Source organism: Penicillium verhagenii, assembly GCF_028828195.1.
Source record: "Penicillium verhagenii strain IBT 33310 chromosome Unknown utg000008l_segment0_segment0, whole genome shotgun sequence".
Classification (NCBI taxonomy): domain Eukaryota; kingdom Fungi; phylum Ascomycota; class Eurotiomycetes; order Eurotiales; family Aspergillaceae; genus Penicillium; species Penicillium verhagenii.
In genome coordinates this window covers 2,244,089-2,267,655 of record NW_026643172.1, presented here as the reverse complement: position 1 = coordinate 2,267,655, position 23,567 = coordinate 2,244,089, and the positions used below count along the sequence as shown (strand labels likewise).

Here is a 23,567-nt window from a genome sequence, read left to right as displayed (position 1 = left end):
TTATTTCGCCAGTATCGTCCTTAGAACATCAAGTTCCTTCTTTTTAGATCGACAAATTTGTGGGTAATATGTGTATATTGGAGGTCATGAGAGGTGGTGGCTCCCGTTACCCTACAGCTGTTGTGATCGTACATAAACAGGGTCGGATTCGACCAATCATAGCGTTGCTGGAACGATTCGGGTGCGTCGGGTGGAGGAGGGAGGCATGGACGGGCACGGGCGGGCGTTGGACGATTGGGACCGGGAATTGTTCTGGATGTTAGCAATATAGAACGAAACAGCTTCAAGGTTGCAATTGTGCTTGATCAATTGAAAAGAAGAATAGATAAAAGCAGAGAATAGAGAGCCGACAGCTGTTCCGAGTGATCGCGGTTTTCACCGAGCGGGTTGTGTGGGCCAATCAGAGACAGGGTTTTACACTCCATTTTCCCGCGAGAAACTTGAACCTTCTGAACTTCAACTCGCATCACTTCCAGCACTTCTCCCTGCCACCACCCCCTCCCCTCCCCCCTCTTCCCGCTTTTGCGATCCAATCCTTTCCCATCCATCACATCGTTGATCGGAGGGTTTGAATTCGAAATGCTGGCCCGTACCCTCTTGCGCGTGCCCTCCCGGGCCATCGCACGCCAATCACTCGGCAAGTCCACGGTATGCTACCAACACCCCCAATCAGGCCCATTGAGCCTCATCGATGATGATAATTGCTTCGCTGGGCCTTGATGCTGCTGAGAAAGGATTTTTTGGCTAATTATTCCGACAGCGTGCTGCTTCCACCGCCGCCGGTGCCGAGGCCGCCAGCTCCCCCTTCCACCTCACCCTCACTGCTTCGCTCGCAACCGCCGCGGCTGCCGGTTCCGCCGCGTGGTACTACCACCTCTATGGCCAGGAGGCCTTCGCCATGACACCTGCTGAGGAGGGGTGAGTCTTTGAATCGATGGTCGATACGATCAATACCCGGTCGCCCCCCGGTGCTCCGAGCTCGGGATTGTGCGATCAAGATATCAATGAACGATTGAGCTAACTCATTGTTTTTTACTCAGTCTGCACGCCACCCAGTACCCCTGGGTTCACCAGCGCTTCAACAAGACTTTCGATCACGCTGCGTGGGTTCCCCTAAAGATAACCACCCGACCCCCATCACGCCAAGCTAACATTTTTCATCAGTCTTCGCCGTGGTTTCCAGGTCTACCGTGAGGTCTGCGCCTCTTGCCACTCCCTGACCCGTGTCCCATGGCGCTCAATGGTCGGTGTCATGCACACTGTCGATGAGATGAAGGCTATGGCCGAGGAGAACGAGTACGACACCGAGCCCAACAACGAGGGCGAAATCGAGAAGCGCCCCGGAAAGCTTTCCGACTACATTCCTCCCCCCTACAAGAACGACGAGGCTGCCCGTGCCTCCAACGGCGGTGCTCTGCCCCCGGATCTTAGCTTGATCATCAAGGGCCGTCACGGTGGCTGCAACTACGTCTTCAACCTGCTGACTGGTTACCCCGATGAGGCTCCCGCCGGTGCCAGCGTTGCCGAGGGCATGAACTTCAACCCCTACTTCCCCGGTACCGGTACGTTTGAAAAGAATTAGATGCTGTTGTGGTGTTGGATTGATAACTAACGATCGATTATAGGTATTGCCATGGGTCGTGTTCTGTTCGACGGTGTCGTCGAGTACGAGGACGGCACTCCCGCTACCACCTCCCAGATGGCTAAGGATGTTACCGAGTTCCTGAACTGGTCCGCTGAGCCCGAGATGGACGACCGCAAGAAGATGGGTGTCAAGGCCATTGCCATACTCACCGGTCTGTTCGCCATCAGCGTTTGGGTCAAGCGTTACAAGTGGGCCCCGATCAAGTCTCGCAAGGTCGTGTACAGCCCCCCAATCGGCCCCCGCCGTTAAACGACGTTCACCAAGAACTATATAAGTTGGAAAATGGGAGAGGTTAACAAGGCTACGTGACCTAACGGGCATTCTCTGCACTGTTGCCCCCCGTGTGTTGTGTCGCCTGGGAGAAATCTCTTCCGTCATCTGTTTTTTTTTGTGTCTAGGGTCGCGGCCCTTGTTTTTGTTAGAACACTCCCGGCACATGTATCTGTATCCTAGATATTCTCTTTTTTTGCCCTTCCGAAAATTGTGCTGGAGGAGTCAACCGAATTTAATTTCCTTTGTGAATGCAGCTATTTCAGTCGAATCTTCATTGATGCGCATATATGATGCTAGTATATTGGGGATCAAAAGAGGTTGATATCTTGAGATGCACACGTGCGAGGCTGTTCTTACTAGATTCGCGGCTCATGTGGATTAAAATGTCTATATATTGCAACATTGATTGAATAATAATCGCCCCGATTTTTGTCCCGTGAAACACAATGCGCGAGATTGATTATGTTACATAGTATGTACATCAAACATGAAGGTAAACCTATAATCACGAGGAAGGGGTATCACCGATAGTCCTCTCACCATCCCCAAACGCCCGTCTGAAGACAAAATCATAGCTATTCCACATCCCCGCGAATAGCAGATTAGCCACCCCAGCCAGCCACAGCGGGCTACGTCCATCAGGGCCAGCAAAACGCTTGGACAGCTGTAGTGTCAGGAGTAAAGATGGCCCCCACATAGCAACAAAGACAAACTTCCCGATCTTCTGTCGAAAAGTAGTGGTATGATAGGAATGGATATTCGACAAGTATGCCCGATATGATACGGGGAGATCGTGCTCCTCGCTACCTGCAATAAGCAAGCCGAGGTACCGCGCAGAAGGCTGCGCGTACTCTGGATCCGGGCGCATGTGTGGCTGGATATCTCCAAATATCGAAGACGCCTGACAAGACCTAGATGGCGCAGATGACTCAGGTGTCCTAGCAGCGTGTATTCTCTTCCGGGCGTCATCAGCTGCCGGTGAGAGAAGGGTATGTGTCTTGAAGGGCTGGGTAGAAGGGTGGTTTGGGACTGGGTTGGAGGAATTGTAGTCTTCTGAGAAGGGATAGCAGTCAACGACTACATCCCTGTACCCACGGCCGCCGCCCTCTGTCGCAATGATCTTGGCATAGTCCAGCAATGTGACCTCGTAGACAACACCGATGAGAGGCTTATGCCAATGCCGCTCATGGAAAGTAGTGTCACGAATTTCCTTTGTTCGAGTCAGGAGCGACGCCTTCTCAGATAGAAACTCGCTTTCTGTGAGGAGCGTCTCGTCATCCACAACGTCAATCTCAGACTCCTCCGAGCCTGAATCAGATGCCACGTCGGGATCCCTGAACATGGTACCTGCGAAGCAGGGTTCAATGTAGGGAAGTCCGGGAAGGTCGAATGTCAGGCGCAGATCCGGCACGAGAACAGCGATTTTCGAAATTGGTTTGATTCCACGCATGCCGAGAAATGTCTTTGCAGCCAGATTTGACCCGTATGCTAAATACAAAACTGTCTCTTCTGCGTATCTCTGCGGCAGACCCTTGCCACTGTCCTCCTGCACTGCAATTTTTTCAGGAAGCGAGACATCTTGATCTGGGGACGCATCGATATTTGAAGCCTGACAACGTTCGACGGAGGTGGTAGGGATCGAGCGAATATCGAGGTCTGCAGTTTGGGGTGGGACCGCAGGGACAGTGGCCTGGAGTCGGTCTAGAGGCTCAACCGCGCTGAATCGGCGCTGAGACGGGGAAGATACCTCCACATTGTTCGCGTGTGATGTGGTACCAGGCGCCATTTTGGTGGTCCAGATGCAACGTCAAGAGGGAGCTTGACGAAGGAGGCTGAAAGGTTACTGGAAGAATGTTAGTCACGAACAGCAACATGGCTCTGCTATATAGCGCGGTTCTCAGGCGCTTGGATCGGCCAGATAGATGTACTTAGCCCGCTGTGGACCCCCAAAGGCAGCGAACCACAAGCCTTGTTACATAGCCCGCACGCTATTATTAATCGGGAAACGGAGCAATTGGGCCGGAGTGAACGGAATTCCTGATGCCGAATTTTCCTGGTGGGGAGGGAATGTTCCAGACCATCTTTGGGAAGTTTTCTTTGTATACATAGTCCCGAAAGAAGTGCAAAGTTGGATGTGTTGATGGGGGTTTTCATGAGATCGGCATAGTTAGTTACATATTTGTTAGTAACGATGTGGGGAGTCGCGTAGCAGGAGATCATTATTCAATGACTTTCAATGTTGCTTTGCATCTTGTTTTTGAAAGCAGCTGCTACCAGCTGCTAGTTTAATAGTTTCGAGTCATCCAGCGGTTTGCAAATCGGACATCACAAGTAGTAAAAGGTCGGTTTCAATGCGAGATGATTATTGCTGCCTTGAGTTTGCCTTCGAAGGCATCATGTGACACTTTTGATTGCTGTTGTTGCTGTTTTGGGTTGCGACGCGCTTCGCTCACTTTCACAAGTTTTCATTATTTCATCTCATATCATTCATTTTCCTCAGAGATATCATCCCGTGAAAGAGCTTACAAGAAGTTTCGGCACCGACTGTCGTTATCCGGACGGTCGGGGCTTGGCCCATTGGGATCAAGACAGGTCTCGGAGGCGAAGTCGCAAATTCCTTCGTAAATGCAGTCAACCTGAGCCGTCATGAATGTCTTCTCTGATGATCTTTGATTAGTCCTGCCAATAAATTATGACCTGGTCTGAAAAGGCCGAGCTCGTCAACCGTTTTACAGTCTCGATGATCACCGGCTTTGTTTTTGTACACCTCATTGCTACATCGGAAGTCCTCGGATATCGTTTACCCTCCATTCAGCTGGAGCATGGGACGTCAAATGGAGGTTGACGAGGAATGGCAGCCTGCTGGCCGGCATGGCAAAGGAAATGTTCATCAAAATCCAGCAGAGGTTCTCCGGGGACAAGGCCCCAAACCGGCTGCTACGAGAGGCAGGACGAAAACAAGCTCAGGAAAACAAGATAAAATTCGACGCAGCGCAAAAGTTCTTCACCAGAAGTTGAATTTAACTACGCTATCACAAGCCAATGATTACCCCCGATTAGCGCGCGAAGATGGTGCCACCGACTCGTGTCATGCTGCCACCGAGCACGTAATCCCGAATGTACCACAACGGCCCCAATCAGCAGATGCCGGTCCTGTATCGCAAAAAATCATATCAACCAAAGAGATAAATAATGCAAACGACACTGCGCATTCTTCCTCGAGTGTTACCCTTGCCATCCACCGCAAACAAGTTACTGACACCAACGGTGATGCTATATCCAAGAAGGGTTGGGACAGAAAACAAGACATCAGTGACAACACAAGTGACAGAATTCTTACAGTCCCCACGGAAAAGATACAAGCAGAGAGTAAAATCCAGCGTTTGAGACTGTCACTGCCGCGGAAGGTAGAAGTTCGGAAGAAGCGCTCTGCCCAGAAGACATATACTCTACACCTGAAGACGGAAGTGGATTGGAATGAGGATTTACGACCAACTGACGATGATGACTCGGCGCATGCGAGAAGTCATGACGAGGGAAAATCCGTCTCTATCCCAGACCCTGACCTCAACGCTGGCGAAGAGGAGAATTCGACGACTCTCAAGAGAAAAAGATCGAGATTGATCATCCAAACAAGTTCTGGAAAACGCAAAGGGCCCTCGAAAGGCAAAGCTAACAACCAAGGAAAAAACGACCTGCGGTCTCAGTTGTCTTTGTCTTCACTGGCTGTGGGACCATCCCAGGGTTTTCACCCAGGGCCACTTGTTTCTGATTCGATGATCAATATGATACCAGGTGCACAGCTTAGAGAAACTGGAGACGAACTTGAAGATCAACCGCCCGTTAAAATGCCACATGAGAATGGCGAGAATGACACAGCCACTCAGCAGCATGAGGTCATTGAAATAACGAGCTCCCCAATTTTATCTGAACCTGACAGCTTCGACTATGGCATTGATGTGCTCAGAGGACAAACTTACCGTGTGATCGGAACAAGCAGTGACGGAAGAGGCAAAACTGTCGGTCAAAAGCTAGCAGATGCCCTTCAAGGCGTACAGCTGCATTCTCAGCTTCGCCCTGCCATTGAGACTACTCTGCACCCTAATCCTAAAGAGAAAAATGGAGCTAATCACCAAGAAGTCGAGAGCCCGCTATCGCGCATGCATACTACTGATGATTCTGAAAGCCAAGACCAGCAGGTGCCGAGTCAAGCCATCAAACAGAGACAAGCAACATTTGGCAAGTGGCAACAAGGTCAACGATCGACACGACCTTTTCAGCTGACCCCCGCTACAACACTCCCGTCAGAGATGGCGAATTTCCATAACACTAGCGGAGCTGAGGTATTTGCCAAACGTCAAGGGTCACTGGGTGGCAGTAGCTTTGTCCACATCAAAATCGGTAGTGATGGAGTGAGCGACCACAACCAAACTCGAAATCCTCTGAACAGAGGCCATGCACATGGGTCCCTAGAGCCTGTCAATGAGATGGAGAATTCTAACAAAGGCATTGATCAGCTCCCCGGGGCTGTACCGGGACATGAAACAGATAGTTCGTCGAAAAACTCACCGGATTCAGAAAGAAAAGATTTCTCGGCCACGCTCTATAGAAGCAAAGACAATGGGACACAGAATACGCCTGATTCACAGAAGCCGCTTCTGAGTCTACAAACACCTTTTCAGACACGGACTTCGATTTTTGGTGGTTTACCAGCAGCCCCCAAAAGCAGCATAGTTGATTCAAATGGTAGTCCTAGGCTTATGCCGCAGGCAAAGAAAGTGGCTGATGAAACTCAATTCCCACCAAATGATGTTCGGGTGCCGAAAAATGCTGATATTCCTGATACAAGGTCCAGTTCTAGTGACTATGATAGAGACTGGAATGGATATTCTCTAGATAGTTCAGATGACGAACTGACGTGGTCCAAATACCAGCGTGACATGCTCAAGGAGTATGGCTTCCAAACCAAATCGACAAAGAAGAGCTCGGCTCAATCGCGTCTGCCCGAGGATAATTCCAGCACTAATGTCAACCCCAAAGTCCTTCGTCAGCAAAGTCAAGGACAATCATCAGTGGATTCAACCGTTCCAGCCCTCAGTCGACCAGCTGCCTCAATGATACTTGGGGGGAATGCCCATGAAGTCAATCAAAGTCAGAATGTTGAGGCTGGACCGGGTCTCAAACAGATACCTGTAAAGGAACCGAGGACACACGCGGACCAGCATACATTGCCAGTAGCACCATTGACCACTGGAATTTCTAATTTATTTCAGGGGGCCCGAGAAGCCCAGCAATTTTCTCAACCAAGTGACTCTAATCCCCTGGATTGGATCTCGGGTCTACAAACTGCACAAAGAAGTGCTCATGATTTGCTGTTGGAAACAAACCAAGTGCGTCCAGCAATTTAAATTTCCAGTGGTGGCTTTTTTAAGCGAAGGCTAACACATGACAGCGTTTGTCAAGTCAACTTGCAGCAGAACAGGAGACGATCGGGCATGTGCTTGAAATCTATCGTCAAGGATGCAATCGTATTCTCGATGATCTATTCCAAGCGCAACAGGTCCGTATGGATCTTTACCAGCAGCAAATGACAGCCGTGAAGGAGCAACACCGACAGGTCTGTCAAGAATTAGTTCGGGGTCTACAGGACCTGGATCATCGAGTCCAGGGATTATAGCGGGGGAGAAGCGAAAAGTGGAGAGGAACGGAGCCAGATCCACGTCATTGAGCATTTTTACAGTCAAAGGGGGTTTTTTCACTTATTAACCTAGGCATTTGTTAATGCGGATATACGGGGATTGGGATTGGTCCCCGCTCACCGAGTACTCCGAGGGGTATCACGTGGGGCCATTTTACCTTTGACTCATTCCATGTTGCTTTTGTCTTACGTTTTTTTTTATAAATTGTCAGGGAATTATTATTTATAGTGTGCGTCTTCCCATTTTGTTCCCTTTTTCCCCCCAAGTTCCCTTTAATTCTGTGTTCCCATATAATACGATTGCTGTGCCCTTTCTCCCGGTCTCCCAAGCTCTCAATTGATCTCCAATTGCGTAAACCAGTCTAGCCCCGCCATGTCGGTGAGTCCGCCCCTCTATGACAACATCTCCTAGCCACCAAGGAGTTCCTGAATCTGACAACTCTAGTTCTTCATTGAAAACCCCAATGTGGGCAACCACAGCCACCTGGAAGACTCTCGCAGTATGTGAACGCCAATTCCGAGCTCAATTGGAGCTAAGCTAATTCCCCGCATAGTTGCTGGCTACAACCCCCTCACCGCACCCAACGTTCTCCAACATGAAATTGCCTTGACCGAAAAATCACGACAGACTGTGCTCCAAGGTCGTGATGAAGCAGTTGCGATTGTCCATGGAAGCGACAAAGAGAGAGAGCGCCTAATGGTCGTCATTGGGCCATGCTCAATTCACGACCCGGATATGGCTTTGGAATACTGTGATCGTTTAATGAAGATGAAGGAAAAATACACAGACGATCTTTTGATTGTCATGCGCTCGTACCTGGAGAAGCCTCGCACCACTGTCGGCTGGAAGGGTCTGATTAACGACCCTGATATCGACAACAGCTTCAAGATTAACAAGGGTCTGCGCACCTCGCGTCAGCTGTTTGTTGATCTCACAAACAAGGGTATGCCCATTGCCAGTGAGATGCTCGATACTATCTCCCCTCAGTTCTTGGCCGATTGTCTTTCTGTCGGTGCCGTGGGTGCCCGCACCACCGAGTCTCAGGTTCACCGTGAGCTGTCTTCCGGTCTGTCCTTCCCTGTCGGTTTCAAGAACGGCACAGATGGTTCGCTCGATGTTGCCGTTGATGCCATTGGCTCCGTCAAGCACCCCCACCACTTCCTTTCTGTTACCAAGCCCGGTGTTGTTTCCATCGTGGGCACCGTTGGTAACCCTGACTGCTTCGTGATTCTGCGCGGCGGCAAAAAGGGTACCAACTACGATGCTGCTAGTATCACTGATGCTAAGACTAAGCTCGAGGCCAAGGGTCTTGCTCCTCGTCTGATGGTGGACTGTAGCCACGGCAACTCTGAAAAGAATCACAAGAACCAGCCCAAGGTTGCTGCTGCGCTGGCGGAACAGATCGCTGCTGGTGAAACCGCCATTATGGGTGTCATGATCGAGAGTAATATCAACGAGGGTATGTGAACGCATAATTTTTGTCTTTATATTTACATCTTTACTAACAATCATTAGGTGCCCAGAAGGTTCCCCCAGAGGGCAAGGCTGGACTCAAGTACGGTGTCAGTATCACCGATGCCTGCATTAGTTGGGAAGATACCGAGTCCGTCTTGGAGGTATTGGCACAGTCTGTGCGTGCTCGCCGGCAGAAGCTGAATGGGAATTAAGCCCCAGCAACTTGCTTTAATTTGCTTACCATCGTCTTTTAATGCCGCCCGGAACGTAATGACCGGGCACCTGACAAGCGTACTGTATCTCTGGATCTAGGGGAAAAGTTCTTCAATGTAATTATTATATCTTTTATTTATCTACTACGTACCACCATTTCCATGCAAGAGCTCTTACCATAAATCCTTGCACCAACTTTCTTTGAATTTTTTCTTTGGCTATGTTCGCTGGGAAATTCTCACTAATGCATTCTATATAGGCGCTATACGTCGTGTTCTCATAGTAGTAACCGAAGTTATGTTATAATATATTCAAATGCTACATGCATTTTAGCGCCTCGCTCAAAGCCTCAGCATCGCTGTTCTCGAACGGAGTTTCGCGCTCAAAGTCCAAAATCAATGCCTTGTGTTTCTCACTCCGTGGAGTAAAGGAGCACGCATAAGGCACCGGGTGGCTAATAATTCCTGGAGTGAAATCCACAGGCGGCTCGATTTCCTGACCATCTTCCCCAATTGGCTTGGTAATATTGAAGGTGGCCAGTGTGCTTACAATCGTCAAATACAGAGACGTGTCGGCAACGATGCGGCCTGGGCAGAGTCGGCGTCCATAACCGAAGCTTGTATCATGTGGATCAGGCTGAGCATCCTGTCCTTCTTCTGGGAGATACCGTTCAGGCCGGAACTCCATTGGGTTGGGATAAACTGCGGGGTCATGATTGAAAGACCTGGGAAAGTTGTTAAAAAAATTTACCGGTAATGAGGAAGGTGAAAACAATAGGAGAACCATACCAGATATTAGGCAGCAAAAGAGCATTCTTCGGAATCAAGAAGCCATCAACGACATCATCTTCGTCAGTTCTATGGGGAACTCCAAGTGGTGCGACAACGTGCCAGCGCAGGGCTTCTTTGACAATAGCATTGATATAAGGTAGTCTTGCCCGGTCCTCAACTGTGGGCAAAGCCGGTCCACCGAATACGCGGTCAAGTTCTTCCTGTGCCTTGCGCTGAACGTCTGGGAATAACATCATTGCAAGGAAAAGTCCCTCTAAAGCGGAAACCGTCTACTCATATAATTAGCAAAACGAAACAGGAATATGAGATTTGAAATGCAGGGACCATACTGTATCTGCTCCGCCACCATATAGTGCCGCGGCTGCCCATTTCGTAATATCCTCACTCTCTCCCTGACTCAGCAACTCTGATACGAATGATGGCTGGTGAGATTTCTTGCTCATTTGGTACTTCGTGAACTTCAAGGGGTCGTCGGTCAGTTTCCTGAGGGTTTGAAGATAGTAGTTGGCGGTCTTTTTGAAACCGGCCCCGGGAGCCCACTCAGGGATGTACTTCACTGTGATCGAATGTCAGATACAAATTCTTCAATGAAATCGTATTTCCCAAGCTAGGAGAAACTCACGTGCTGGAATCATATCCACCAGCCATGCCCCTGGAACCACAGCTTTGGAAAATTGCTCCAGAGCCAGATCAGCCAAATTGACCAGTGGGTCGGCACCGTGAGGGACGATTTCATATCCGTACGTGATCTTTAAAACAAAAGCTCCTGCAGCGCTGTAACAGTTGCATTAGTACCCGGAGTGCCTGTTATGGGGTAATTCTGAGAGAGAGAGAGAGAGAGAGAGGGAGAGAGGCAATTCTCACGTTCTGATGTGCTGAACAAAGTTTTGCGGAGAATCAAGCACACGCCACAGGAATCGCCGGGCCTCCACAACAAGGAGATGATCAAACTTCGATGCGGATGCTTGTGATCCGATGATACGAGCCATTGCGCGGCGATATGACCGAAGGAGAGGAGTATTATCTTGACTCACGGGTGCTTGTCCCCATCCCGAGCTATAATTTGTTAGTCTGAGAATTGCACGGGACAAAGAAAACATACAGTTCGTCTGCGAAGACAAGACGAGGACGAGATGAATGCTTCACTGAGTTTTTCTCGAGAATATGGACTGCAAGGTCTCTATCGTTGATAATGACCACTGTTTGACCGAGGACCGTGACGGAGCTTAAAGGACCTGAAGAAATCAGCCAGAGCGCACTAAGATACAAAAGTCCATGCTACATACCATAAAGCTCCTTGTGCTGTAGCCAGTGTTGCCATTCTTGCTTGCCATCTGCGGGCAAATCAAGCAAATTCCCAATAATAGGCCTGCCTTTGGGCCCAGGCGGCAATTTTGCAAGCTTTGGCTTCACAGTGAATGCCCGTAAAGCGAGGATAAAAGCCGAAATAGCGGCCAAAGCGGCCAGCGTAATATACGCCATGGTCAAATCGTACAGCCAAACAGACCGTGCGACGTTTCCTTGGACGTGGACGCTTCTGCGGATGTCGATTCAACAATCAACTTTCCGGAGGAAGTAAAAAAGCGTCAGAATATCGGGACACTAAGCTTATTTAAAGACAGATAAGAGTTCGCCATACTCCGCACTCAAGTGCTACAAGAATTAACCAGAAATTGCCGAGCTACGGGGCATATACCATCTTCGGAGTGATCTCCAATTTATTTTATTTTGTTCGCCATTCGACTTACTCAACTAAGATAGTCTAGTCTTCTAGAAGTTAGGGGGCATTTGCAGAATCCGTAGCCTTGTTGCCATTTCAGTCCATATTATTCGCTAATTCTACCGGATTGCGACGTGCGTTGGAGAAATTTTATCCACGACAAGACGATCTCCTCCACTTGCGACCGAGGCTCAGAAAAACGGGATTTGGTCTTTGACAATCGCGCTACTCACTAGTCACCTCGTGCAGGTAAGCGGGCCATCAGAGTGGAGTTACTGAATGCCCAACTAAGGTTTAATGCCCACAAGTTACTCTGAAGTCTAAGATTCAGAAACCATGGAGAAAGGTGAGATAATGAAATTCAAGGCCATTGCCAGATGCTGGAACTATTAATAGGCTAAATTCTCCGAATGATGCACCCCGGTCAATCATTCACGATACTTCTTACAATTTACAAGGATCCAGGGGACATATGTACAGTAGTATGCGCTAAGGAAACGCCGGACTCTTGGCACAGAAATTGCGACCAATCCACTCTGCTGAGTTGCCATGACTGTATTCCAATTGAGTGGGTAGACACTTCTAACATAAGTGGGCTATCCGCGTGTCTCCGTGGACTCCCCTTAATCAAATACATTAAACAGCCTCACTTACTCCGTACCTGCTGCTGGATATGAGTCTGCGTCTACGGAGTAGGCCCCCAAGAGTCTAGGGTTGCATCAGTCATGATTCAGGCCATTAACATTGGTGCCTTAATAAAAGGGCATTAAGGCATCCAGAGATCGCGAGCTAACCCAACTTGAATCTTCGAAGTGAATCAACACTACTACATACTTGTGCGTATCATTAATGCGCATTGGAAATCCTCCTTGTTTTTGTGCATCCTCTATCCCAGACTCTGGGAATGTACTGGATCTGTTCTTATCTGGACTGCTGCACTGCCGAACTCTAGCCCTGCTTGCACATTCATATACGTGACACAGTGTCGCGGCTGTTCGCACAGGAGCCCCTTTCGTACGCGTCGCAAGGGGTTTCTCCATTCGTTGCTTTCCAGCCACCAAGCATGGAGCAAAAGAACGGAAGGAATGGTGGTCTTCAAAGTGATGGCCATCTTCACCAGGATCTGGCGCTAATCTGCTGATTCTTCTATCGGTGGGGCAAGCCCTCCATGATGTTAATCCCCACACATCGGGTTCTGGGCAGCAAACCGCCATTTTTTTGAAATCCCCGTTGAACACTTAAAACCTTGGTTTTGGTGACTTACCCCTACAGCTTCTCCATACTGGTACCGTAACGTTTTCTGAATGTGCATGGCAGCATACTATAATGTCATATTGAATATGAGACGGAACGGCTTTCGTTTTCACCGACGATCGGCATTCCGAAGCCCGTTATAAGAAGAGCCGAGTCTGGACCCACGGATCATTTTTCCTTGTAGCTTTCATTTTCAAAGTTCATGAGAAAGTTTCGGTTGAGGTACAAGTTCGAAGTTGCATTTCAGTGATGATTCCGAGCCTTTTATAGCTTCAAATCAGCTGCTCTTTGTTACGATCCATATAGCGCCAGTCAATGTGTCGACAAGGGGTTTGAAGTACTTGAGAAACTACCCTTTTTCCAAACCGAAAGAAGGTCCAGGTTTGATAAAGCCGGATTTTAAAATTGGCTACGTAGTAGAGATCGAAATTATAAGGAGGTTTTTTTTTTCTTTCTCTCTACCAAAAAAAAATAAAATTTTTGGATCATGTTTTGTCCTCACTGTCTTCAGCAAGATTGACTGACGTGGGGGGCTTTACCGTTGATCAGGGCACCCCGCATTCCTAGACCTGAAAGACTCGCTGAACCAACGTGCATCGATGCACCTTGCGAATAGGAGAAGGTCAATGTGTCGCTGAATTGTTCCTGGACCTGGTCTTCGGCGCCACGCCCGGTCTAGCCTCGACGCTAAAAATACTCGGCCAAGGTCAAGGTGTAGCCCAAATGCATGATGTCACCCGCCGCGGAACACCAAGATGAGGGGAACATTTTACCCTCCTCTCTTCCAAGATTTCTTTTTTTCTTTACTCTCTTCTGTTTCACACCACCTCCCCGGCCTTTATTTAGGCCATTAACTCGTTAGCAACTCCCAGTTATCACTGGGTGAAGCTATTTGAGCTTTTATTCACTCGTTCGGTCGTTGTTGGCCATAATTCGAGCCAATTCACAAGCATTAAATACCGATCAACATGAGTTCCCCATCCCAGGTCTATCTGCTCCCTTTGAAGGATGATGGCTCACCCGATGTTCCCGGTGGGTACGTCTACCTGCCAGCTCCGACGGAGAAGGGATATGTGCTGCGTTTCATCATTGAAGGAACCAGCTCCATCTGCCGACAGGGCAGCTTGTGGGTCAATATTCCCGAAGAGGGTAAGGCCTTTGATCGCCAATCGTTTCGCGAGTTCAGGTATGAGATATTTGCTTCCTGGCAGAATCTTGGATGAGGTTCGTTTACTAAAGCAAAGTAGACTGCGGCCCAATTTCAACGAGAATATCCAGATCGATATCCGGGTTCCCAGCGCTGGCTCCTTTGCCTACTATGCCACGTTCACCCCGTTGCCAAACTTCTCCATTGAGGCCGTTAAGACACCGGAGCCCGTTAAAAGCCAGCTTTATTACATAGACGTGTCGCCAAAGCTGGTACTGCAAGGAAAGGACTTGCCGTTGAATGCTCTTTCCATCTTCTCAGTGATCTCGAAGTTCATGGGAAAGTACCCCGTGGACTGGGATGGTCATCTTCATGGCATCAGTCAGCGAAACTATAACATGGTTCATTTCACACCGCTCATGCAGCGTGGAGCTTCAAACTCGCCGTACAGCATCTTTGATCAGGTTTCCTTTGATTCGGGCCTATTCCCCAACGGAGAGGCTGATGTCGCATCTCTCGTGTCAAAAATGGAAAAGGACTATGGCCTTCTGACTCTTACCGATGTTGTTTGGAATCACACTGCCAACAACAGCAAGTGGTTGGAAGAACACCCAGAGTCTGGATACAGTGCCGAGACAGCGCCATGGTTGGAATCTGCTCTTGAGCTGGATACGGCTTTGTTGAAATTTAGCGATGATCTCGAGTCTTTGGGCTTGCCGACCGAGTTTAAAACGGTGGGTGATGTGGAAACTGTCATGAAAGTGTTGCGCAAAGAAGTAATTGATGCTCTTCGCTTATGGGAATTTTACGCCCTTGACGTGAAATCCAACGCGAAGAAGATTTTGGACGCATGGACCGGCGGAGCTGTTGATCAAGCAATCCTCCAGGCCGATTACTTGCAAAAGTTCCAGAGCTTGTCACCAAAGGAACAATCAGCGATCGTCCGTACTCATGGTATGGTGAACTCAAACCAACTTCGCGGGAGATTCGAGCGTGAAGTAGATGCCGCTTTCGGTGCTGCTATTTTGACAGCTATTCATGGAGATTTCGAGAACAATGAGGCTGTCCTCCCCGAGGCTGAAGCCTCACTTTCCAAGCTTCTTGATGCTGTGAATCTTCCACTCTACGAAGAGTACGACACCGATGTCGCCGATATCATGGATCAATTGCTCAACCGTACCAAGTATCTTCGAATCGAAGATCATGGCCCAAAGCTTGGCCCTATTACCAAAGAGAACCCGTTGATAGAAACCTACTTCACCAGACTGCCTGTCAATGATATCACCAAGAAGCACAACCCCAAGGCCCTTTCACTAGCCAACAATGGCTGGATTTGGAACGCCGATGCTATGAAAGACAATGCCGGGCCAAACTCCAAAGCCTACCTTCGCCGCGAGGTTATTGTGTGGGGTGATTGTGTCAAGCTCCGGTATGGAGAGTCACCAAAAGACAGCCCTTTCCTCTGGGAATTCATGACCAAATATACCCGTCTGATGGCCAAGTACTTTTCTGGATTCCGAATCGATAATTGTCACTCTACACCGCTGGTGGTCGCAGAATATTTATTGGATGAAGCGCGTCAAGTTCGTCCAAACCTTACTGTGTTCGCAGAACTCTTCACAGGATCCGAGGAAGCAGACTATGTATTTGTCAAACGCTTGGGTATCAATGCCCTCATTCGAGAGGCCATGCAAGCTTGGAGCACCGCAGAATTGAGTCGCTTGGTTCATCGTCATGGTGGTCGACCAATTGGTAGCTTTGATGTGGACCTCCCGTCCGCCGGCAGTAGCCACGCCATTGCGTCCGCTAAGTCTGGAAACACGGATGAGCAAATTACCCATATTAGACCAACACCCGTCCAGGCATTGTTCATGGACTGTACCCATGACAATGAAGTCCCTGCCCAGAAGCGCGATGCTCGGGATACTCTTCCAAATGCTGCTCTCGTCGCAATGTGCGCGTCCGCAATTGGAAGTGTGATGGGTTACGATGAAGTCTACCCCAAGCTTATTGATCTGGTTCACGAGACTAGACAGTACGCATCGCCATTTTCCGGAGACCACGACCTAGAAATTGGCTCTGGACCTGGTATTGGAGGCATCAAGAAGCTTCTGAATGAGCTCCACACCAAGATGGGCGTCGAGGGTTATGACGAGACCCATATCCACCACGACGGCGAATACATTACTGTTCACCGAGTGCATCCCAAGACTAGAAAGGGTGTGTTCCTTATCGCTCACACTGCTTACCCTGGCAATGATAACGGGGCAATACTTGCTCCTACCCACATCACTGGTACACAGGCCAAGCACCTTGGCTCTTGGGCTCTTGAGGTGGACACGGCTGATGAGACCAAGACTAAGGTCCTCGGAGATGATAAGTATCTCGGGGGCCTGCCCAGCAAAACACATGACATCGAATGTACCCAGATCGAAGGGGATGGAAACGATGTTACCATTTCTGTGCTCAAGACCCTTGTTCCGGGATCCATTGCACTTTTTGAGACTTGGATTCCTAGCGCAGAGCATGCCAGCGGACTGGACAGTTTCCTTTCTAGCGGAGCAGATGAAGCATTCAGTGACCTCAGCCTCATTGATCTCAACTTTGTGCTCTACCGCTGTGATGCAGAGGAGAGAGATTCAAGCGACGGGCAAGACGGTGCCTACACGATTCCCAAACATGGATCCTTGGTTTATGCGGGCCTGCAGGGCTGGTGGAGCGTTCTCGAAGACATAATCAAACATAACCAGCTCGGTCATGCGCTTTGTGATCACCTGCGTGAGGGCCAATGGGCCCTTGACTACCTCGTCGGGCGTATGGAGAAGGTAGCCTCCAAGGAGGGCTATGTCGCACTACACAAACCTGCTGCATGGCTTCGTGAGAAATTTGATGCCGTTCGAAGTCTGCCAAACTTCTTGCTTCCACGATACTTTGCAATTATCATTCAAATAGCTTACAATGCTGCTTGGAAAGCTGGAATCCACCAGTTTAGCGACAACGTCCGTTATGGCCAAGAGTTTGTTCACCAACTGGCGATGGTCAGCGTTCAGCAGACTGGCTTCGTCAACTCGGCCTCGCTTTGGCCCACCAAGCAGGTTCGCAGTCTAGCAGCTGGCTTGCCCCACTTCGCTGTTGATTGGGCCCGATGCTGGGGACGCGATGTGTTCATCTCCATTCGTGGTCTGTTCCTCTGCACGGGCCGATTTGATGACGCGAAAGAGCACATCATTGCATTCGCCAGTGTTCTCAAGCATGGCATGATTCCAAACCTCCTTAGCAGTGGCAAGTTGCCTCGCTATAACTCGCGCGACTCGGTCTGGTTCTTCTTGCAGGCAATCCAGGATTACACAACCATGGCTCCGAACGGCATTAGTCTGTTGCAGGAGAAGGTCCCTCGCCGCTTCTTGCCCTATGACGACACCTGGTTCCCCTTTGACGACCCTCGTGCCTATTCCAAGTCTCCCACCCTTCTGGAGGTCATCCAAGAAGTGTTCCAGAGACACGCGCTTGGAATGTCCTTCCGTGAGTACAACGCGGGGTCGGACCTTGATGTCCAAATGAAGACCGAGGGTTTTCAAATCGATGTAAATGTCGATTGGGAAACAGGTATCGTCTTTGGTGGAAGTCAGGATAACTGCGGCACATGGCAAGACAAGATGGGTGAAAGCGTTGCTGCTGGAAATAAGGGCTTCCCTGGCACTCCTCGTGATGGCGCAGCTATTGAGATCACTGGTCTTCTTTACAGCGCTTTAATTTGGGTATCGCAGCTAAATGAATCCAAGGTCTACCCGCACGAGGGTGTGGACATTGGTGATGGGAAATCCATCACCTTCAAGGATTGGGCCGGCAAGATCAAGGCCAACTTTGAGCGATGCTACTATGTCCCCACAGACTCCAAGGAAGATGGCCAGTATGATGTAGATGCCAAGATCATTAACCGCCGCGGTATCTACAAGGACTTGTACAAGTCTGGTAAGCCTTTCGAAGACTATCAGCTACGATCCAACTTCCCTATCGCAATGACTGTTGCCCCGGACCTGTTCACACCCGAAAAGGCTCTGGCTGCCCTTGCCATTGCTGACTCTGCTGTCGTTGGCCCCGTTGGAATGGCCACTCTTGACCCATCCGACCTGAACTACCGCCCTAACTACAACAACTCTGAGGATTCCACAGACTTTGCAACCTCCAAGGGTCGCAACTACCACCAAGGCCCCGAATGGGTTTGGCAGCGTGGGTACTTCCTCCGTGCTCTACTTGCTTTCGATTTGCTTCGCCGCAAAACGCCCGAAGAGCGCATCGAGTCTTTCCAGCAGGTCACCCGAAGACTTGATGGTTGCAAGAAGGCGCTGCGTGAAAGCCCTTGGCGGGGCTTGACAGAGCTCACTAACAAGAACGGAGAGCACTGTGGCGACTCGGTAGGTCTCAACTGATTTAGATATTTTTGAACGATGCTAACATATTGAATTTCTAGTCGCCCACACAAGCTTGGTCTGCTGGCTGCCTGCTTGACCTCTACTATGATGCGGCTAAGCTTACTTGATCATGGTCTGTTCCTAGATGTACTTAGCATATGTCAGCGTTTGGATTCTTTTCTATCTTATGCATAATACATACATTTTTTCAAATTTTTTCTTCGCCCTTTACAAGGTCAAAATTTCACCCCGGTCAAAGCCTAGCGCGCTCAAGTCTCATACATAACCAAACATACATTTGTTGGCGCTGAGGAGGGTCAGGTACCTAGTAGTACTGCTAACTAGTTCGGTGCCGGGACATCGAGATAGATGGTGGGCCCATAGTGGCCCGAATCCCGATAGTGGCCCAATCTACGATTCATCGATAAGATCAAGCATCATCGAAAATCATTTAGCTGCATCCAGTCGCCGGATTAAATTGTCAAAATCATAGAGGTACCATAAGCCAACCTAGCATTAAGGCTGAGATAAAGATTTACCTATCAGATCCTTATTTAACGTTAGTTGGAGTTGCATAAAATGATGAGTCAGCCAAGCGGCGGAAATCGTCATTGAACGAAAACAAAGGAAGCTAGCTCCTTTTTTGCCTTCATTTCCTTTAGAGTACCCCCCAGCTTTGGACTTCCGTGCTTAGCTAGTACCTCCTTGTTTTATCACGAACCCTTTGAGGCTATCCACAACCAAACCATCACCGACCCTTGAACCCCTTGCGCCGCATGTTCTGATGCACTAATACCTTGAGCATTCCTCGGACGAACGATTCCACACCCCACACTCTCCAGGCGCAAGGCGCCACTTAATCGAAGAAGATGTCTTTGACGGCATCTGCGGTCACAACAATTTGGACTGCACTAGCCGACGACCCAGACGATGGCGGCGAGCACCGATGGGAGGATCAGACAAAACAGCAGCGTGATTTGTACACCCAATTCGTGATCAGTTTCGCTCTCGGGCTGGGGGCTTTCTTGTCTTTTTGTGTTTTGCGACCGAAATGGACGGAACTATATGCTGCGCGGAGAAAACAGCGATCCTCCGCTTCGAGGTTGCCGGAGCTTCCGGATAGCTTGTTCGGATGGATACCTGTGCTATATCGCATTACCGACGAGGAGGTGCTACAGTCGGCGGGCTTAGACGCATACGTGGTGAGTTTTCGGTGCATTGGAAGTCCAGGTGGTTTTTTTTTGCTAATTTCTGGCCTCTTGATAGTTTCTGTCCTTTTTTAAGTTTGCGACTCGGCTCCTGCTATACGTGTTTATCTTTGCAGTCGGTATTATTTTGCCTGTTCACGTCAGCTATACTGGCAATTCTGGAATTCCTGGCTGGGATACCGAACCCGGTAATAACTCGATAACTGCACTTGCGACGGTTGCAAAGGGCGATAAGGATACAGTCCCTGATCTTACCTACCTGTGGATCTATGTCGTTTTTCCTTATGTGTTCAGCGGTCTGGCTATCTACCTGCTTCTCCAGGAAACAAACAAGATCATCCATACCCGACAAACCTATCTTGGAAATCAAACCAGTACAACAGATCGCACGGTCCGTCTTTCGGGTATCCCGCCTGAATTGGAAACTGAAGATGATATTAAAACCTTTGTGGAGGGAATACACATCGGCAAGGTTGAGAGTGTTACCTTGTGCCGCAGATGGCGCGAGCTAGATGAGTTGATTGACGAGCGAATGCATATTATTCGAGGATTAGAACGCGCATGGACAAAGCATATCGGATACAAGCGTCCACGAAGTGATGGGAACACTCTGCCACTAACCCGCCAACCGCCGGCTACCTCAAACAGGCCTCTTGATGACGATGACGAGCATTCTCATCTACTATCAGAAGGCCAACGCCCCCATGTTTCTGGTTATGCCAACGAGCGGCCCCGAGTCCGTATTTGGTACGGCCCGCTCAAACTTCGGTTCCGATCAATTGACGCAATCGACTATTATGAAGAAAAGTTGCGCAAGATTGATGAACAGATTCTGAGTGCCCGAGAGAAGGAGTACCCTCCCACCGAGATCGCCTTTGTGACCATGCAATCTATTGCAGCTTCCCAGATGCTCGTCCAGGCCATTCTCGATCCGCATCCGATGCAAATGTTTGCTCGACTTGCTCCGGCACCAGCTGATGTGATTTGGAAGAATACCTATGTTTCACGTACTCGGCGAATGACACAGTCGTGGTTTATCACCCTTGTCATTGGGTTTCTTACTATATTCTGGTCGGTTCTTCTGTTGCCAATTGCCACTTTGCTGGACCTTCAAACCTTGCACAAGATTTTACCTTCGCTTGCCGAACTTCTCTCTGAACACCCGATCGTGAAGTCCTTAGTCCAGACGGGTTTGCCTACTTTGGCATTCTCGCTTTTGACTGTGGCTGTCCCGTATCTCTACGAATGGCTCTCCAACAATCAAGGAATGATGTCTCGTGGAGATGTTGAGTTGTCCATCATCTCAAAGAACTTCTTCTTCTCCTTCTTCAATTTGTTCCTCCTCTTCACTGTCTTTGGAACGGCAAGTGGTTTCTACGGTCTTTGGGAACACTTGCGTGATGCGTTCAAGGACGCCTCAACCGTTGCCCTGGCGTTGGCCACCTCGTTGGAGGGCCTCGCCCCTTTTTACATCAATCTATTGATGCTTCAAAGTCTGGGTCTCTTCCCCTTCCGACTTCTTGAGTTTGGCAGCGTTGCTCTGTACCCCTTGCGTTTTCTTTGGGCACGGACACCTCGGGAATATGCGGAATTGTCCACGCCTCCCCAGTTTAGCTACGGCTTCTCTATTCCGCAGACCATTCTCATTTTGATCATATGTATCGTCTACAGCGTGTTCCCCAGCTCCTGGCTCATTTGCTGCTTCGGGCTAGTGTACTTCACCATCGGCAAATTCATCTACAAGTACCAGCTGCTCTATGCGATGGACCACCAGCAGCACTCCACTGGTCGGGCTTGGCCCATGATCTGCAATCGCGTGTATGTCGGGCTAGTGGTGTTCCAACTGGCTATGATCGGTGTGTTGGCTCTTCGCCAAAGCATCACTCGTCCGTTGCTGTTGGTGCCTCTTTTGGGCTTCACCATGTGGTTCAGTTACTGGTTTTCACGGACTTATGAACCGCTGATGAAGTTCATCGCTCTCAAGAGCATTAACCGGGAACAACCCGGTGGCGGCGAGATATCTCCTTCCCTTTCCGCTACTCCGTTCTCGCCACCCTCTGGTTTGGATCGCGATGCGCTACCTATCCGGATTGGCGGGGCAGAACTGGAGCTTCGGTTGAAGAAGTATGTTCACCCGAACTTGATCGTACCGCTGCATGACGCATGGATCCCGGGCCGCCGCCCCCAGGGCAACGGTGCATCTTTGCACGAGTCCCATGAGTCGTTAGGCCCTCTCTCCGTTTAGATACCTCGTTAATCTACTCCCCACCCCCTCTTCTCCTTCCTTTTTCCACTCTTTATCGCATGACCCTTGTATTTCTTTTTCCTGGTTTTTTTTATTGTTTTATGATGATATACGACCGTGATACCTCGATCGCATTCCTGCCTTCCTACACCTTACCTTGTTGATAATCTCTCACTTACATCACAATACCCTTTGCATTTTAATTGCTGCTACTTATTGACTCTTGTTATGTGATGTTGGAATATGCCAGAATCACCTGTCGAATGTATTTTTGATGTGCTTGCCTTTTGTTCTCCCATTGAATAGAATCTGTATTCACGCGTGGCTGGACTTGTATTTTTTACTTCTACTAGAGCCTGCCAAGATTCTCGTGTGTTTTCATTTGCAGGTGCACTTCTCATGTGGACATGGATTATCTACTAGTCTACATTCCACTTGTTTCAACAGCCGAGCACAACGTGGCAATGTATTGTCATATCAAAGACCAAGGCTCCAGTATAATATTAGCCTATTGTTTAATTAAGCCATTTATTAATGGAATTTGTCAAAAAAAAAGTCTAGGACAGGGATGAATGTCAAGCTTGAAATCGGGCTTAACCAAAACGCGCCGTAAGATTGCTGTCGATGTAGATTCCAGGGATCTAGATTGAAAGCATCGCGATCCGGAAAAGATCTAGTTTTCTTTTTCTAGAGTTGTAAGCGAGACTGTCACAGTGCGCGTGCATACGTGGAATGAACGGTGCTTTTCTGGAATTTTCACATTGAAATGTTACCAAGGGGGTTCCACATGGCAAGATCGTACATTCCACGGCCTTGCGGTAAGCATCACAACAATGCTGCCCCGTGCCTCTTCCTTCCTCTTCCTTTCCTCGTCTAAGACAGAATAAACAAACCCCCAATCTATACACACCAAGTGAAACCCAAACGGTGATCAACCTGTCAATAAGTCCAAAGTTCGCCAATGGTAAATCTACCAGATCCACAATATAGTGGAGTCGCAACTACATCCGGAAACGTCACATTCCCGACTACCCAAAGTCCTAGACCATGGAATGTACGTGAAACCACCTCCAATGCGAGTTCAGTCATGGATTCTTTTTACGTTTTTTTCTTCTGGCTTTTGTGCCCCGCTTACTATACCATCAGAACTACTGCCTAGACGTCCCGTTGCCTTTTCCATTCCCGCACAAGTTCCGCCGTTTTACACGGTGGGACTCGCGGATCTCTGACTCGTGCATTGTCGGAGATCCATGCGTCCTCCGTGGCGATGGCGTATACAAATGTATGCATACGCTCTCTGACAGGATCCGCCGTTCAACGTGGCTCATGTCTCACACGATCTCGATGTCAGGATACGGCAACTGAACGTTCTCCGTGTTTCTCATCTGATGTATAGGATTTTGTTTTCATGGGTTCATGCACAACAAAAACCCTTGCCTCCTCCTTATTTCTAATTCTATTTTCCCGTTTTTTGTTTTTCTCGTTTCTTCCTTTATCAATCGGAT

At 49.1% G+C, this 23,567-nt stretch overlaps 6 protein-coding genes across 6 annotated transcripts; 4 read left to right on the top strand and 2 right to left on the bottom strand.

The window, feature by feature from the left end:
• Positions 1-579: 579 nt before the first annotated feature.
• N7466_008834 (ubiquinol--cytochrome-c reductase catalytic subunit CYT1) lies at positions 580-1,894 on the top strand (the record flags this gene model as incomplete). Its single annotated transcript, XM_057168223.1, has 5 exons — positions 580-648; positions 761-918; positions 1,041-1,103; positions 1,165-1,562; positions 1,626-1,894. The coding sequence occupies 5 exons, from the start codon at positions 580-582 to the stop codon at positions 1,892-1,894; spliced, it is 957 nt and encodes a 318-aa protein (XP_057018854.1).
• A 529-nt stretch (positions 1,895-2,423) lies between these two features.
• Positions 2,424-3,704, bottom strand: N7466_008833 (uncharacterized protein; the record flags this gene model as incomplete). The annotated part of the gene is made up of 1 exon (XM_057168222.1): positions 2,424-3,704. The coding sequence occupies one exon, from the start codon at positions 3,702-3,704 to the stop codon at positions 2,424-2,426; it is 1,281 nt and encodes a 426-aa protein (XP_057018853.1).
• A 1,048-nt stretch (positions 3,705-4,752) lies between these two features.
• On the top strand, positions 4,753-9,284 carry N7466_008832 (3-deoxy-7-phosphoheptulonate synthase; the record flags this gene model as incomplete). The annotated part of the gene is made up of 5 exons (XM_057168221.1): positions 4,753-7,308; positions 7,371-7,550; positions 8,062-8,116; positions 8,171-9,076; positions 9,133-9,284. The coding sequence occupies 5 exons, from the start codon at positions 4,753-4,755 to the stop codon at positions 9,282-9,284; spliced, it is 3,849 nt and encodes a 1,282-aa protein (XP_057018852.1).
• Positions 9,285-9,603: 319 nt separating this feature from the next.
• N7466_008831 (cytochrome P450) lies at positions 9,604-11,558 on the bottom strand (the record flags this gene model as incomplete). Its single annotated transcript, XM_057168220.1, has 7 exons — positions 9,604-10,009; positions 10,074-10,345; positions 10,406-10,632; positions 10,699-10,850; positions 10,941-11,132; positions 11,179-11,311; positions 11,363-11,558. The coding sequence occupies 7 exons, from the start codon at positions 11,556-11,558 to the stop codon at positions 9,604-9,606; spliced, it is 1,578 nt and encodes a 525-aa protein (XP_057018851.1).
• Positions 11,559-14,018: 2,460 nt separating this feature from the next.
• On the top strand, positions 14,019-18,737 carry N7466_008830 (putative glycogen debranching enzyme Gdb1; the record flags this gene model as incomplete). Its single annotated transcript, XM_057168219.1, has 3 exons — positions 14,019-14,236; positions 14,298-18,612; positions 18,669-18,737. 3 exons carry the CDS (start codon positions 14,019-14,021, stop codon positions 18,735-18,737), a joined length of 4,602 nt encoding a protein of 1,533 aa, XP_057018850.1.
• A 741-nt stretch (positions 18,738-19,478) lies between these two features.
• On the top strand, positions 19,479-22,062 carry N7466_008829 (putative DUF221 domain protein; the record flags this gene model as incomplete). Its single annotated transcript, XM_057168218.1, has 2 exons — positions 19,479-19,811; positions 19,876-22,062. 2 exons carry the CDS (start codon positions 19,479-19,481, stop codon positions 22,060-22,062), a joined length of 2,520 nt encoding a protein of 839 aa, XP_057018849.1.
• Positions 22,063-23,567: the final 1,505 nt, after the last annotated feature.